Below are 17,409 nucleotides of genomic sequence, written 5' to 3'. Positions count from 1 at the left end.
AGGACCTGGCGGTAATTGTGCAGGCAGATATGAAGTTTTCTGAGCAGTGCAGACGGTCTGCAAGAGTAGCTCATGGTGTCATGTCAAAAATATACAGGAATTTTCTAGCAGGGATAAGGAGGTGATTATTCCCTTGTATAAGGCAATGGTCAGACCACACCTTGAGTACTGTGTACAGGTGTGGAGGCCTCATTTCAAGAAGGATCTAGAGCTGCTGGAATGAGTGTAGAGAAGGGCAACAAGATTATGAATGGAACATAGGATTGCTCTTACGAAGAAAGGCTTAAGTTTTGCAAATTACAGTGTGTGTTGACTAGGCACAGGCAGGGTGATCTGACAGAGGTGTATAAAGCCTTGAATGGTTTGAGCATGCTCAATGCTGATGGGATTGTTTTTCTTGCCCAGAATAATCGTTTGTTTGTTATTTGGTTTTTAGGAGCATTAACAACTAAGGCCATATTGCTCCGAGGATATGCGGTGGTCATTCCCTGACCTTTCCGCATCCTCTTTATTTGGTGGTCACGGGCTCGAACTGCGGTCTAATCAAGAAATGTGTGCTACACACTGCTGCTCCTACCCACCTGGCTACTGAGGCGCCTCTCAGAATAATCACCTGAGAGGCATAAATTCTAATTCAGGAAAGACAGATGTAGGATGGATGTGCAGAAATTGCCTTTAGCCAGCAGGTAGTTGGTTGGTGGATCAAAGGGTGACACAAGTAATTACAGACCTGTTAGTTTAACTTTTGGTACGGGGAAAATAATGGAGTCACTGGTTAAAGAAGCACTGCAGGATCACCTAGACAAGACTGCAGTTATAGTTCAGACACAGCATGGGTTTGTAAAAGGGGAAGTCTGGCCTGAACAATTTGATTGGATACTATGATGTGGTCACAGAGGAACTGGATGCAAAAAATAATTTTGATAACATATACTTGGATTTTAGGAAAGCTTATAATATTGTTCACTACTGTTCAAATTGGAACAGTATGGCCTTAAGGGCAAGTTGCTGCTACTGATAAGGGGATGGTTGAGTGGGAGAAGACAGAGAGTGGTAATCTATGGACATTGCTCTTCATGGACTAATGTTATTAGTGGAGTCTCCCAGAGTTTGGTGTTGGACCCATTGTTGTTTCCTGTCTTTATCAATGATATTGACAAAAGTATATCGTGATTAATGTCCAAGTTTGCAGACAATACAAAGTTTGGTAGGGTTGTTAATGACACTAATAACAGTATGCTACTGCAACAGGGTCTAGAAAAGTTGAGCAGATCGGCTGAGAGGTGGCAACTGAAGTATAACATTGATAAATGTAAAGTACTGCATATGGGTAGTAGTAACCCCAGAGTAACATACCAACTGTGTGATACTACCCTCAGTGAAGTGGAGAATGAAAAAGACCTGGGGATAATTGTGCAGTCATATATGAAGTTTTCTGAGCAATGCAGACAGGATGCTAGAGTAGCTCATGATGTCTTTTCAATGATATACAGGAATTTTACTATCGGAAATAAGGAGGTGATTATCCCCTTGTATAAGGCAATTGTCAAAGAACTGTGTGCTGTGAGTACAGCACACAGTTGTGGGGGCCTAATTTTAGGAATGATGAAGAGATGCTGGAATGAGTACAGAGAAGGGCAACGAGATTGTTGAAGGAACAAAGGATTGTCCTTATGAAGAAAGGCTTAAATTCTGCAAATTGCAGCAATTGTAGACTAAGTACTGCAAGGTTATCTGATCGAGGTGTATAAGACCTTGAATGGTTTGAGCAAGCTCAACGCTGATAGGATTCTTCCTCTTGCTCAGATTACTCACCTGAGGGGACATAAAATCAAATTGAGGAAAGACAGTTGTAGAATAGATGCGTGGAAAGCTGCCCTAGTTGAGGTCGACAACTTAAATAAGTTCAAGGAAGAACTAGACAAGCATTTGGAGTAAAGGGATGGGTGAAATAAGGGGTTTTATTTATTTTTTTTTTGGCTGATGCTATATAAGCTTGCTTTCTTGCATCACATGCCTCTACAAATTATAAAAAGATAAACATAGGAGCAAAAGAAACCTTTTTATAAGATATAAGACAGGACTGAATTTTAGAAGAACAGAAATCAACTAAGTTATTTTTGCCCCACTGGAGAATTACTTGAAGATCAGCATTTAAAGAATTGGTAGTGAATATTTGAGAAGTTGAAGCAGCTTGTGCAGGACAAGATTTCTCAAATTGGAAGGTGGATTGCAATGCGCTATCATCAGGAAAACTATGGTTAGGATTTCTGGTCAATGGAAGAAACTCATTAATAATCAAGAGGAAAAGAGCGAGACAAATAACTCAACCTTGGGGAACACCAGCATTAGCGGAGAAGTAAGAAGATAGAGAGCTATCTACCATCACTCACAGTGAGTGGTCAGAGAGAAAAACTAGATACCCGATTACAAAAAACAGTCAGAAAACTATAAGATGGAAGCTTATTTAGAAGGTCTTTATACCATACATGATCAAAAAGCATTTGAAATGACAAGAGCAGCTGCTTGAGTTTCACCATACTTTTCCATTGAATTTGTTCACACGTGGGTAACATAAGCCAGAATATCACCAGTGGATCGACACTGGTAGAATTCATACTGGTGATTGTTGATAAGATGGAAGGTTTACAGACATATTAAGAATTGGCAGTTGATTCATTTCTCCATTACTTTAGAAAGAGTAGAAGTATTTGCAATTGGACAATAATTGGACGGGAGGGGATTTGTCACACTTTTAAGGAACTGGCTAGATACCAGAAAATTTCCAAGCAGAAGGGAGAATGTTGGTAGAATAACAGAGTGTATAAAGGTGACACAGAACAGGAGTAAGCTAAGCTCAGGAGCACAGGTTTTGAGAACAAGTGGACAAATACCATTAGGAACTGGCATTTTCCAGGTATTAAGACTGTTCAAAATCCTTCTGACATCCTTTTGATGGAAAACCACAGGAGGCATTGAATGGAGTGTACTGTGAATGGTAGGAGGTTGTTTTCCAAGATTATCAATTAATAGGACATTAGGAGATCGGATTTATCCTTAGCTGAGGTTGCAATAAAATCATCTGGTTTTGACAGCGGTGGAAATAGGGCAAAAGTTGCAGCCAATAGCTTTGGTAAGAGATCAGAATGCCTGACTACCATTTGGACAAGATGACCTGCATTGATGAGTCCTATTTTATCAGCTAATACATGTGGCAGCTTCCTGGGAATGATACAATCCTACCTGCCACTTGTTTGAAAATGTTTGGGTTTGATTAAGCATTAGCATGTGCCTCCTCCCTAAACACTATGCACTATGTCCACTCTGTAGACATTATACTCCCCATATTCAAATTCAGCATCACTCATGTCTGAGTGAAACCATGTCTCTACTAACACTACAATGTCTGAATTTGATGACTTAATCTTTACTTCAAATTAATCAAATTTATTTACAATGCTTGTAGCATTAGTGTACGCAAGTATACATGCACCTGTTCTTACTCTTAGTTACCCTAACAACACAGCCCATGTATTTACTTGATCCATGATGACTCCCAGCAACCTTGGAATCCCCAGCACCTTGCTTTCAAGGCTGATGTGCATTCTAATAGAAACAGTGCAAGAATCACTTTCACCTCTGCCTGAAGCTATTGTTAATGTATTAGTCTATGTATCACCCTGAGCCAGCAGTTTCCTGACCCACCTAACACTGTCTTGATGGCATCAACAAATATTCTTGTACCCTTTCTATTTAAGTGTATCCTATTCCTGTAGAAGCAGTCTCTCCAGTTGACAAGCACAGACCATGCTGAGAAAGCATGGTCTGAGAAATTTCTACCCCCATGAGCCTTGCACTTTCCTTCCTGCAGTGATTGAAGGAACTTCTAAGCTACTCTTCAATGAAGGCAGAAATGCTGATCATAGATATGTTTCTCCTCCATGAGTTATTCCAGGTTTTTTAGTCTGCATAATGTTATTACTTGCCATAAACACACACACTTCAACAGAGAAATGCACTTATAAAAATATTTATCATGTCTTGCTCTACTGAATGACAAAAATGCAAGTTAAAATATAAAATTTTGTTTAAAAAAAATGCCTATTTACGCATAAAAATCTTAATACATTCCTGTTACATAAAACATATAGTATAAATAAATTACCATAGAAAAGGACCGGTCAGATAATAATTTATAATAATAGAGGAACTTTCACAGCTGTATGCTCCTTTGTTGCCCTAACTCAATGTGGATATTTATAGCAGTCTATAAATATAAACGAATGATTGTCTACACAGAAATACTGTTAAGTGGAGGAAAAGGAAAAGGCTGTTCAGTTATGCTCTGTAGATAAATTAAAAGAATAGGCCACTAGTACTGCAATTATCATTATTCACAACAGCAGACGTCATAATAAAGTGTATATGAATCCTTGTTTTAGAACCTGTGTTAACTGTAACAAGGGAGTACATATACACCTTGTTACAGAGCCTGATATCATGCAGAATGATGATTGCTACAAATGGTCTATTCTTTTATTTAAGGACAAAACTGATCAGTTCTCCTTTCCCTTCTTTTCCTTTCTTCTCTTTGTCCCTCCACACCTCCAGTTAGCTGACAGCTCCAAAACTTCCTGTGTTTTATAAGTTTTTATTGATATTTTACGGAAGTGTTCCACGTACTATATTGAGGTAAACTCCTCTTATTAATTTACTTATATTTTGTTGGTATCATACGGAAGTGTTCCACGTACTATATTGAGGTAAACTCCTCTTATTAATTTACTTATATTTTTATAAGTTTTTATTGATATTTTACGGAAGTGTTCCACGTACTATATTGAGGTAAACTCCTCTTATTAATTTACTTATATTTTATTGGTATCATACGGAAGTGTTCCACGTACTATATTGAGGTAAACTCCTCTTATTAATTTAGGAAGGAAAATCGTTTTGAATATTTTCGTTAGATTCTTTTAATTGCGTTAATTTGAATTTTAATTGTTTTGAATTGATTTTGAATTGTGTTAAATTGATTATTTAATTATTTATATTTTACTTTAATTATTTATATTTTACTTTAATGTACCGGTAAGTTGTCGATTTTTTCGTTTTTTCCGTTTTAATTTCTGGAGGGTATCATACGGAAGTGTTCCACGTACTATATTGAGGTAAACTCCTCTTATTAATTTACTTATATTATTATCAACGTAGAACATATTGAGTATTTCAGCTCTGATTCATACTATCTAATTAATTTTCAAACTCTTATTGACGATTTCATTCACTTCCTGTCTCTCCAGTAGTATACAATCGATACACACAATTATGGGAGATTTTTTGAATGGCTTGGTACAAAATTACATTAAATCTACACTAAGGTACTCGGCCCAAAGTTATCATATTTCTTTCCTAAAATATTGCCTTCAAAACAACATCGTTCCGAAATTTGCCAGGGTGAATTTAAATCAAAAAATTTCAGGCATAAAACAACTATCACTGGCGACATCACGTAATATTGTTAAGCTTGCCTTAAAATCTCGATATTCGGATAAACAAAAATACCTTTCCCAGGTTAGGAAGCTTCGCGATAAATTAAAAAATTATCTACATCCGAACGATTGGTCTGTATTGAAGACCTCCATAGATTCGCGACGGGAAGCACAAGCCTCAGAAATAAAAAACAGACACGTTAATAAGTTGCAAACATTATCGAATAGTTCAAGACACGTTCATGCGAATTCTAACACATTGTCGCGAGCTTGCGACCAAGTTCACACGAGTTGGGTGACATCCCCCCCACAGACACATAACGCACTACCACAGAATATGTCGGCTAGTTCACGAACACCCCCTCACCCAGTATCCAACGAACCGACATATCAACAGGTTACAAATCTTTCCTCGTGTACACTATCGCAGGACCAGATTTCACTTTTATCCAAAGGATTAAATTATAATTTACCACCTCGAAAGCTGCCAAAAAAACAATGCGTAATTGATATTGAATTTGGACTTCGTAGTGTTCCACAAAAAGATGTATTTATTCAACAAGTTAACCAAGTAGTGAATAACATAAAAGAAACGCGACTTCCTAAATTGAATACACATGACAGTTCAGCTTTACGAGAACTTCGAGAAAATAAGGACATTATTATACAGAGGGCAGATAAAGGAGATACAGTGGTAATACTAGATAAACATGATTATATTAATAAGTTAGATTCAGTTGTATCTGATACCTCCACTTATTGTGAAGTGGACCCGACTCTGTTTACCAATTTGGTAAATCAATACAATAAAACGTTAACCACATATCGTAAAAACGACTACATTACTATGGTTCAGTTGAAGGAATTGAAGTCCAGAACATACAATATTCCTGCACTCTTTGGTCAGGTAAAATTACACAAGCCTGGATTTCCGATTCGACCTATTGTTTCCTACAGGAGCTCGGCATTTTCAACCTTAGCCACACATGTATATAACATTATAAAACCTTTTAGACAGGTTATACAATTTGGAATTAAGAATTACGATACATTATTTAATAATCTTAAAGACTGTAGACTCGGCGACAATGACAATTTATTCTCATTAGATGTTACCTCATTATATACGAATGTAAACGTTGAATACACATTAGATATTATTTGGGATATGTTAAATAAAAACTCGACACCGATTAATTATACGAAACTGCCTATAAAGGAGATTTTTCACTTAATTAAACTATTAGTTGAGGCTAACTACATCACCTTTCGAGACAAGGTGTACAAACAAATTTTTGGATTACCCATGGGTTTGAGCCTGAGTGGCTTAATGTCAGAGATCTATCTCTCAACGATTGAGCAGATACATTTGACACCTTTTCGTCCCCGTATCACATACTATGGGAGGTATTTAGACGATGTTCTAGTTATTACCGATAGTAGTACTATCCAAGACATTTTACATTCGTTCAATAATATTCATTCTAGACTCAAATTTACATTGGAAAGGGAAGATACGGATACTAAGTCATTAAACTTTCTAAATTTCACGCTTACCCGGGACTCGAACAAAATACAATTTAGCATCTATCGAAAACCCACAAACACCGGTATGCTTCTACATTATAATAGCTACCACCCGTTCACCTACAAAAGATCGATTATCTTTAATCAATTTCTAAATGCCTATAAATATTCAACGACGGATTCTGCTTTAGACTCAGAAATACAAATATTAACTAGCAGATTCTTGAACAGGGGTTATCCCATTAACACAATAAATCGAATTAGGGTACAAGCTAAGGATAAGATACAAAATACTGCACCAATCAACAATAGTAATACCAAAAAATACTTTATTTCTGTCCCATATGTTGAACAGTGGCACAAACAGCTTAACAGATTCTTTAAAGATACCGAATTTAAAATTATAGCTAGGCCTATACGGAAGTTACACACTATACTGAACAATCGCTCGGTTCTTTCGGCGTTCGCAACACAAATTAATGATCTAGTATACAACATTTCTTGCGGTGATTGCGACTCGTCTTATCAGGGTTCAACGCGGTTTTCTCTTAATATCCGTGTAAATCAACACGAAGCCTCTGTTCGTGCTTCTCGTTCAGCAGCGTCAGAATTAGCCTTTCATGCCATTAACGAAAAACATACTTTTTTATTTAACGAGGCCAAAATACTTAACGTTCAACGTAATTATACGCGACTATTAATTGCAGAAACCGTTGAAATTAAATTACACGAGAATTCTGTTAATGTTCGGCGGCCATATTTGATCTCCGATGCGTGGACCTTTACGCGCATGCGCGAAGACACATAATCACTATTTAAGTTGCAGGTTTAGCGGGATTCGGTAATTTTCATTCCTGTGATCACGACAGTCGGTCGAAAAGCATTGTCAGCTTCAGGAAGGAAAATCGTTTTGAATATTTTCGTTAGATTCTTTTAATTGCGTTAATTTGAATTTTAATTGTTTTGAATTGATTTTGAATTGTGTTAAATTGATTATTTAATTATTTATATTTTACTTTAATTATTTATATTTTACTTTAATGTACCGGTAAGTTGTCGATTTTTTCGTTTTTTCCGTTTTAATTTCTGGAGGGTATCATACGGAAGTGTTCCACGTACTATATTGAGGTAAACTCCTCTTATTAATTTACTGATATTTTACATGTATATAGATTTTATGTTCAAAACTTTAGATTTTATTTTATGCTTTTCTATTCAATCAGCAGCAATAAATATTTTATGAAGCCAGCCATTTCATAAGGTGAAAACACATCATTTCCATCATATGAAGTGGTGAAAACAATATTTCATGTGTAAGCATATAACCAGTCATTTTTCCACAGCATATGACCCATTATGTGCTTCATTATTTGTTATACCATGGAAGTAAAACTGTATGCAGCAGTCATTCTTTTATTTTCAAGTTTTTTATACATAATCTGCTGATAAAATTCACATAAAGGGAAACATATGGCATATCTCTAAATTTAAAGTTAAATTAATAATCTTTATTAATTTATAATAATATTAAATATTAATAAATTTCTAATTCTGTTCGAATTTCCAAATGAATCTTATCCAATATAACTATATGTTCTTTTGCCAGCCAACAATCTTTGTATATACAAAGACTGTTGTATATATTCAACAATCAACTTTCAAATGTTCCTCAGCATCACTTATTAGGCACATTTTAATGTGCTTCTTTGAAATTATTATCATACATTATGATAAATTTCCAGTCTGTTGATCAGTAACTAATTTTGAAATTTCTCAGTTAGATATACTAACTTTTTGAAACTAAAAATGCACTGTTGCTAGCTCTTCTGTTTTAGCTGCACCTAAATATTTACATCTTGGCTTTTCACATGTAATTCACTTTAAACACTAAGCAACCAAATTTTAACTCAATGGAGAGGTGGAACGTATTCACTCTTTGAAGAGTTATCAACGTCCAGCAAAACAATTGCGAGGAAAGGACAAATTGCCTTAAATTTGTCTTCTGAAAAATGAGTAGCTGATCTTCATCTTGCATTATCAAAGCATACACAGCTTAGAAATAAAGCAAAAGGATTTTTATCAAACTAAATTTTATGTTTTTTTTTTCATCTTAATTTCTTTATGATATACTCATTGTAATACCAACAATATAAAGCACTGTTCAAAAGGATACGCACAATCCACCACACATCAATATTTCCTGATACTCTTTCAGTGTGAACTGGGAAATGACTAATTCCTTTTGGAATAAGGAGGGCATTTTTGCTAGCTGCCACATTACGAACGGTATCTAAATAAAAAAAGAAAGATCCGGTTTCAGACATTAATATTAAAAAATAAATCATAAAGTGTAGGTGAGAAAATTTCTTATAACTTAAAAAATTTCTAACTTACTGTCTATTTAACTGTTAACTGGCATTTCGATTCTAAGTGAGAAGTTAATACGTCTATTACTTTGAAACAGGAAAGAACTGCTTAATGAGGAACAGGAATCAATATTCTTAATTTAAACTAAGGTGCATTTAGGGCTAGAGCCTCAAGCTGCGAACAAATTTGGACTATGTATATATAAAGTGCTTTAGCATCATAATACACAGTAACCCTGTGTATTATAATACACATAACACACATAACACCATCATAATACACATAACACAGTAACCATTAGTAACCCTGGGTATAACACCCATGTGCAAGAACTGAATAAACTGAATAAACAGAAAATTTTTAAGGCGGCATCGTTTTAGGTTATATCTCATATTGTGAATACCTTCACAACGAGTTGCCATGATATTGCACTACTTCGAATAAGTAACGCTTCACCTAAGGAGAAGACTAATGTTACTTATTCTCAGATAGGTACCACCACCCAGACGGCGCCGTTTCAGGGCTATTTGGCCCTTCTTCAGTGAGTGGGTAGGTAGCTCTGATGAGAAAGAATACATAGGAAAAATTGAATAGATAGGCAACATTAATACAACCAATTCAGTATGAGTAAAATAACTTTTACCATATTCTAGGTTATAAAGGTGAGATTGAAACTCAAATAGTAACATTTAAAGAATGTATGTTGAACCGCACCCTCAATCTAAGAGAAGGGAGATTAAAGCATCACTTGGGTACCTACCCACTCACTGAAGAAGGGCCAAATAGCCCTGAAATGGTGCCGTCTGGGTGGTGGTACCTATCTGAGAATAAGTAACATTAGTCTTCTCCTTAGGTGAAGCGTTACTTATTCGAAGTAGTGCAATATCATGGCAACTCGTTGTGAAGGTATTCACAATATGAGATATAACCTAAAACGATGCCGCCTTAAAAATTTTCTGTTTATTCAGAAATGGCTGTGTATTATGATGCTAAAGCACTTTATATATACATATTCTTAATTTAGATTAGCTTTGAATCTGCACATACAGTTATATGATTTAGGCCAGAACTATTCTGAGCTCAGAAGGCAATTACATTTCTTGTATTTATGTAGTTTAGCTCTGATGAGAAAGAATACATAGGAAAAATTGAATAGATAGGCAACATTAATACAACCAATTCAGTATGAGTAAAATAACTTTTACCATATTCTAGGTTATAAAGGTGAGATTGAAACTCAAATAGTAACATTTAAAGAATGTATGTTGAACCGCACCCTCAATCTAAGAGAAGGGAGATTAAAGAAACAAATGATAAAATAAAGGATGGCTAAATAAGTAAATAAATGATAAAGGATGTAAGAAAATCCATATGCAGACTTAGGACAGTGTGCAATTACCTTAGAAAATTAGTAATTAATATAAATAGTGATGGAAAAGAAAAGGTCAGCCCAATTTTATTTGTTGTGGGGGGGGGTCAACTTTGACTTCTCAGCCATCAAAGTAGTAAAAACCTGTTAACATGGGTACCAACAAGAACATTCATCAATCTAAACCTTATGGAAAATTTAATTTGAAGATTCTAAGGGATAATTATATTATTTAAGGGGTAATTTAATTTGAAGATTCTAAGGGGCTGTTCTAGCAGCTTGGTTGAACTGCTCAGACAGCAGTGCAACCAAGCTGCTAGAACAGCCTCATGGTGTTTGGTCAATGAAAAATTGGAACTTTTTCAGCAGGGACAAAGAAGTGATCATCCCATTGTATAAGGCCATGGTTAGGGCACATCTTTCACCATGTTCATCGGAGACCATTCCCAAGTTTTCAGGAAAAAAAAGTCTAAATGGGAATGAAGGAAATGAAGCTTTAACAACATGTTGCATCCCAACTCTCCGCATACTAAAATTAGCTTATCCACAATTTCATAATAATTTTGTGATTTCTCGTGCTGATGGAACTAATATTCAGGTGACTCTCAAGTCAAGTGGACCAAATTTCGGTGAAGTCCGGTTCTACTTGCACCCAGCGGTGGAACTGTTAGTAACCCTGGGTATAACACCCATGTGCAAGAACTGAAAAATAGCACCCAATGTACTGGAGGTGACCATCCAGGTGTGAACCAATGTAAGCAGGGGTCGAGCTGTGGCATCCACATCATACAGAGAATTGCTGCCTCTCAGTGTTACCAAGCAATGCTGGGTGGTAGATGATTCTCATCAACTGGGGCAATACCATACTTTGCTTATTGGAGACCTGAAGTGGTGAAACCCTTGTTTAGTCTCCACAGCAAAGCTTGGGCAACTCCCCAACTTTTCCATCATGCAGTATGATTGATGTCTTTTGGGGTTATGATGGACATAATGGTAAGATCCAATCTTCCTTACATTTTGAGGGGACAACTCCAAAAGGTGTTCAAAGGCCTTCTGCTAGGCAGTACACTGGACTAAACCTATTGGTAACTCTCTAAGCAGGCTTCCGGATAAGCTAGTGTATCAAAACTAGCCTGAGAACGATGAAAGCTTTGCTGGATTCAGACGTTTTGCATGCTAGTACAGAATCTGCATGGTGCGAGATAGTTGGAAGCAAAAGTATAATGAGAGTGTGAGTAATCTAAAGGCTAGGTGATTGTGAAGATTATGATGACAGCCTCAACATGCAAATGGAATGGGCAAGTAAGCATGAATGTCTTATTATTTGTGATTTTAATTTGCCTCTAATTGATAGGAGCAAATGGGAAGGAAACTCCACAAAATTTTTAAATCAACTAGATGATTACTATTTGTATCAATATGTCAGGGAAAAGAATACTCTAGAAATCTCATCATCACCCATGAACTAGATGACATAATAAGACTGACAGTACAGGAAGTGAACACAGAGTTCTATGGTGAGATTAAAGAGAGATGTAGCAGTAGTTAAAGGCAAAGGAATGGGTTATATTTCAGGAAAGGAAATTACGACGGCTTAAGATGCTACATGGCCTCTATTAACTGAGTAGATATTTCACAGAGAGCAAATACAATTGAATTATGGTATACCTTTAAAACATTAATCACAGAAGCCTTGAATGCTTATATAACATTAAAAAAATACTCCACTTCATTATTCAACCACAAAGTTGGATGAATAATGAAGCTGCCAGATTACTTGAGCAGAAAAAGATGGCATGGAAAAGTTAAAGAGCAATAAAAAGTACTGAAGCCTATAACAGCTACAAATTGATCTGTAATAGTGTCACAGAAAAGGTTAGGTTGGCAAAGGCAGACTATAAGAAATTGCTGGCAAAGAGCTTTAACATCAATGAGAAATTATGGTAGTGAAGTGAAAAACATGTAACTAATAATGGTGAAATTTCACATGTTTATTAAATGAAAAAAACTTTCCAGCCTACAGGAGAGTAAGACTCCTGGGGTTGATGGCATATACACTATAATCTTAAGGGAGTTGGCAAGTGAGTGCATTGAACAAGTGAGGCTAATTATGAGAGCATCACTGTACTCAGGAGTGATTCCATTGGATTTAAAAAGTGCCAATATATCTCCAATACATAAGGGCGGTTCTAAGACTAAAATGGGAAATTACCGGCTAGTTAGTCTAACTTCAGTGGTAGGGAAAATCATGGAGACAATGATCAAGGGTGGAATTCAGGATCTTTTAGATAGAAATGGAATTCTGAAGGATACTCAGCATGGTTTTGTCAAGGGGGGGAATTGTGTTTAACTAATCTGGTTAGCTATTTTGACAGGGTCACGCAAGAGGTGGACTTGGGGAATAATTTTGACATTGTTTATTTGGATTTCAGCAAAGCATTTGACTCAGTCCCACATGAGCAGTTATCCTTAGATGGACAGCTAAATGGCTTCAGAGCAGAAGGCAGAGGGTTGTGATAAATGGTTATTCCTCAGATTGGGTTGATGTAAGAAGTGGGGGTACCCCAAGCATCACATTAGCACTGGGTGCCTCCGTAGCCAGGTGGGCAGGAGCACACGCTTATTGATTAGACCAGGGTTCGAGCCCGTGACCACCAAATACGGAGGATGCGGAAAGGTCAGAGAATGACCACTGCATATCCCCAGAGCAATATGGCCTTAGTTGCTAATGCTCCTAAAAACCAAGTAACAAACAAACATTAGCACCACTATTGTTTTTGATTTTCTTAAATGATATTGATGAAGGGATAGAGGATGTGATGGCTAAATTTGCAGGTGATGTATAGATTGAAAGAGTAGTTAATGATCACTGTCAAGCAGAGCTTCTTCAGAGTGACCCATGTAGACTTCAGGGATGGTCAGAAACGTGGCTTTGATTTAATCTAGCAAAGTGTAAGGTATTGCACCTGGGAAGAGTAACCCCAAAAAAACTTATACACTTGGTGGTGATGAACTAAAGCCAGTAGTGGATGAAAGGGAATTGGGTGTCACGATATGATCAGACATGAAGTTCTTCGAGCATTGTAGCCTAGTTGCAAGAAAGTTCCATGGTGTCCTAACGATGATTTATCGAACATTTCCTAGTAGAGATAAGGATGTGATAATTCCATTATATAAGGCTATTATCAGACCACACTTAGAATACTGTGTTCAAGTATGGAGACCGCACCTTCTTGAAAGGGTCCAAAGATGAATAACTTGCTTGGTGAGATGAGCAAAAGGGGCGTCCATATGAGGAAAGACTTCGAATATGTGGGTTGCACAGCTTGGAAACTAGACACCTTAGAGGAGACTTGATTGAGGTCTTTAAGGCTCTGAGAGGCATAAGCAAAATGAATGAGGACACAATTTAGACAGTTATAAATTATTCAAAAACAAGGGACCATAATTTCAAGTTATGGAGGGGGGGATATTTAGACTGGATTGCAGGAAGTTTTATTTTAACCAGCAAGTTATAAATTACTGGAATAAGTTACCCACATGGCTGGTAGAGGCTGACAGTGTGGAGAAATTCAAAGGTCAGCTGAATTACCTATGGGAGAAGAGAAATGCATAGACTGTCTATTTCTTTTCTCTTATTAATCATTATTATTATTTTAATTTTATTCTTATTTTTTTATTTTATTTTATTATTTTAATATTTTTTTGATGGTTCAGCATAAGCCATAGGCTTCTTTGCACCATACTGCCTTTGCTAATACTAATACTAAAACAAAATTGAGAGCAGGAGTGTGTTAATGGCCGAATGACTAATGAGTACAATGAACAACTGTACAGAGAAATAAGGCAGGTCAGTAAATTAGATTGTTTTATAATGGGGGATTTTAACTTTCCACATACAGATTGGAACTTGTGGGTTTGTCGGTCACATGCTAAAAATACTTTTGGGGATTTATTGGATGACTGTTTTCTGCAGCAGCATGTTCAAAAGGCAACCCAGAGGGAGTAATATTCTTGATCTGCTTATTAGCAATGATTGTTCATGCATTAAGAATCTGCAGATAGAGGAACCACTAAGTGGCAGTGATCACAGTAAACTGATATGGGATTTACTCAAAGCTGTAACTACCATCAGGAGTAAAGGGAAGGGTTTTTTGCTTTTGTAAAGGTGACTACAGTGGTCTCACACAGTGTTTAAATTCTAGATGTTACCAACAGCAAATTCTAAATGGGAAGCATTCAAGGAATTAATCTTGGAGCTAGTAGGTTTTTCATACCAACTAAGAAATACTGCTCAAGATTGAGGCCTAAATGGATGTCAGATGAACTAATGAGATTTGTGGCAGAGAAGAAAAATGCATGGAATACATATAAATTAACATGTGACACAGAAGCTTATAATTTGGATATCATATACTTGGATTTTAGGAAAGCTTTTGATACTGTTGCACATGAAAGACTACTGTAAAATTTACAGCAGTATGGAATTAAGGGCAAGTTGCTACAATGGAAAAAAGGATGGTTGATGGGAGAAGACAGAGTGGTAATCAATGGACAAATTCATGCTCTTCATGGACAAATGTTATTAGTGGAGTTCACCAGGGGGTCCATGTTGTGCCCATTGTTTTCTGTATTTATCAATGATATTGATGAAGGTCATCATCATCAGCCATTTTCAATCCACTGCAGGATGAAGGCCTCTCCAGCAACTTTCCAGTTCATTCTGTTTTGAGCACTGGCCATCCATTTACTACCCCCAAACTCATGAATTTCATCTATCCATCTCTGCCTTTGTCTTCCAGGTTTTCTTCTAGCTCCTCTTGGGTACCATTCTGTTATCATGTCTTCGAGCTATGTGTCCTGCCCAAGACCATTTTAGTTCTTTAGTTTTGACAAGAATGTCCTTTATTTGAGTTTGCTGCCTAATCCATGTGTTTCTCTTCTTATCTAACAGTCTGATTCCCAATATAATTTGTTCCATTCTTCGCTGTGTAGTTCTCAGCTTCTCTTCCATTCTTTTGGTGAGTGCCCAAGTTTCACTTCCATTGGTGGGTAGGATACATTAGTTCATTATTTTATGTTTCAGACAAACTGGAATATTGCTCCTCAGTATGTGACTATATTTCCTGAATGCTATCCATCCAAAATTTATTCTTCTCTTGACTTCCAGCCATTTATCATTATTACAGCTAATAACTTGTCCCAGATAAGTATATGACTCCACCTTTTCAATTACTGCTCCTTCAATCATTATTTCCCTTTCTGTGGCATACTTATTCATCATTACTTTTGTTTATATTCATCTTTAGTCCAAAATCCCTACTAACTTTGCATAAGTGATTAAGATTTTCCTCTAATTCTTTGGGATCGTGGCTTATGACCACAATGTCATTTGCAAATTGTAAATGGTTTAGGTACTCTCCGTTCACATTGACTCCTTTCTGTGTCCAGTCTAATCTTCTGAAAGCTTCCTCAAGGGCAGCAGTAAACAGCTTCGGAGATATTGTGTCTCCTTGTCGAATTCCTTTCTCGATTTTAAATTTCCTACTGTCTTTGTCTAGTCTAATAATGGAGGTAGCATTCTCATATATTTTCTTCAAAATCATAATATGTGGGGGTATCTATGCCTTGTCTTTCCAGTGCCCGAAACATTGCCTTACGCTGCATGGAGTCAAATGCCTTTTCATAATCCACAAATGCCAAGCATAATGGTGTTTTATATTCATTTGCTTTCTCCATTAGCTGTGATATTACGTGAAGGTGATCCATAGTTGGGAATCCTGTCCTAAAGCCAGCTTCCTCTTTTGATTGATTCTCATTAAGTATTCTTTCTAATCTGTTAGTAATGACCCTTGTGAACAACTTGTAGATGTGGGATAATAAGCTAATTGGTCTATAATTTCCAATTTAGGATTTATCTCCTTTCTTATGTAGCAAAACTATGATTGCATTATTCCACTGCTTAGGTGTCACACCTTTTCTAATGCACTTTGTGAAGAGCCTTGCCAGTTTTTGTGTTATGTCTCTTCCTCCCAATTTTAACAACTCTACAGTAACTTCATCTTCCCCCGGGGCTTTCTGATTCTTCATTTTCTTCAATGCATGTTCTACCTCATCAGGAAGAATATTGGGTATGTCATATGTGTTGCTAATTTGCAATCCATCTTCCCCACTGCTGGCATCATTCCCTCGCTCCTTGTATAATTCTCTATAGTAGTCTTCTGCTATTTGAATTATGCCTTCTCTGCTGTTTATAAGTACACCATCGCTATTCTTCAGTTTCAGTATCATTTGTCTTTCTGTATTACTGCTCATGGCTGCTGATTTAAATCCTTTGTTTTCCCTTAATGCTTGTTCTACTTTTCTTGTGTTAAATCTTCTTATGTCCTCTCTGAGTCTCTTTCTAATGGCTTTGCATCACTCAGTATACTCAATTTTCTCCCTGTCAGTGTTTTTCTTGCTTTTCATTTGTCGTCTTCGGTTCATCATGACAAGTGTTTCTTGACTAATTTTTTCTTCTTTGGATTTATTTTTCCCTATAGGTTTCTTGGGCTTTATCACTTTCAAAAAGTTGTAATATTCCTCGTCGATATCTTGGTCCTCAGCAGTCTACAGAAGCTCAAACTTGTTCTTAAGTTCCAGTACATACTGCTT

General features: G+C 36.5%; 1 protein-coding gene across 1 annotated transcript in view; it reads right to left on the bottom strand.

Moving 5' to 3' along the window:
• Positions 1–17,409, bottom strand: part of LOC150078633 (solute carrier family 12 member 4-like) — a 643,041-nt gene that overhangs the window by 162,770 nt on the left and 462,862 nt on the right. Inside the window, exon 20 of the mRNA XM_090383812.1 lies at positions 9,193–9,309. Coding sequence (XP_090239938.1) covers positions 9,193–9,309 — 117 coding nt within the window. The remainder of the gene's footprint in view (positions 1–9,192; positions 9,310–17,409) is intronic.

This window comes from Mastigoproctus giganteus, chromosome 10, assembly GCF_048544385.1.
Source record: "Mastigoproctus giganteus isolate SK-2022 chromosome 10, ASM4854438v1, whole genome shotgun sequence".
NCBI classification, from domain to species: domain Eukaryota; kingdom Metazoa; phylum Arthropoda; class Arachnida; order Uropygi; family Thelyphonidae; genus Mastigoproctus; species Mastigoproctus giganteus.
This window is presented reverse-complemented; position numbering and strand designations above follow the sequence as displayed.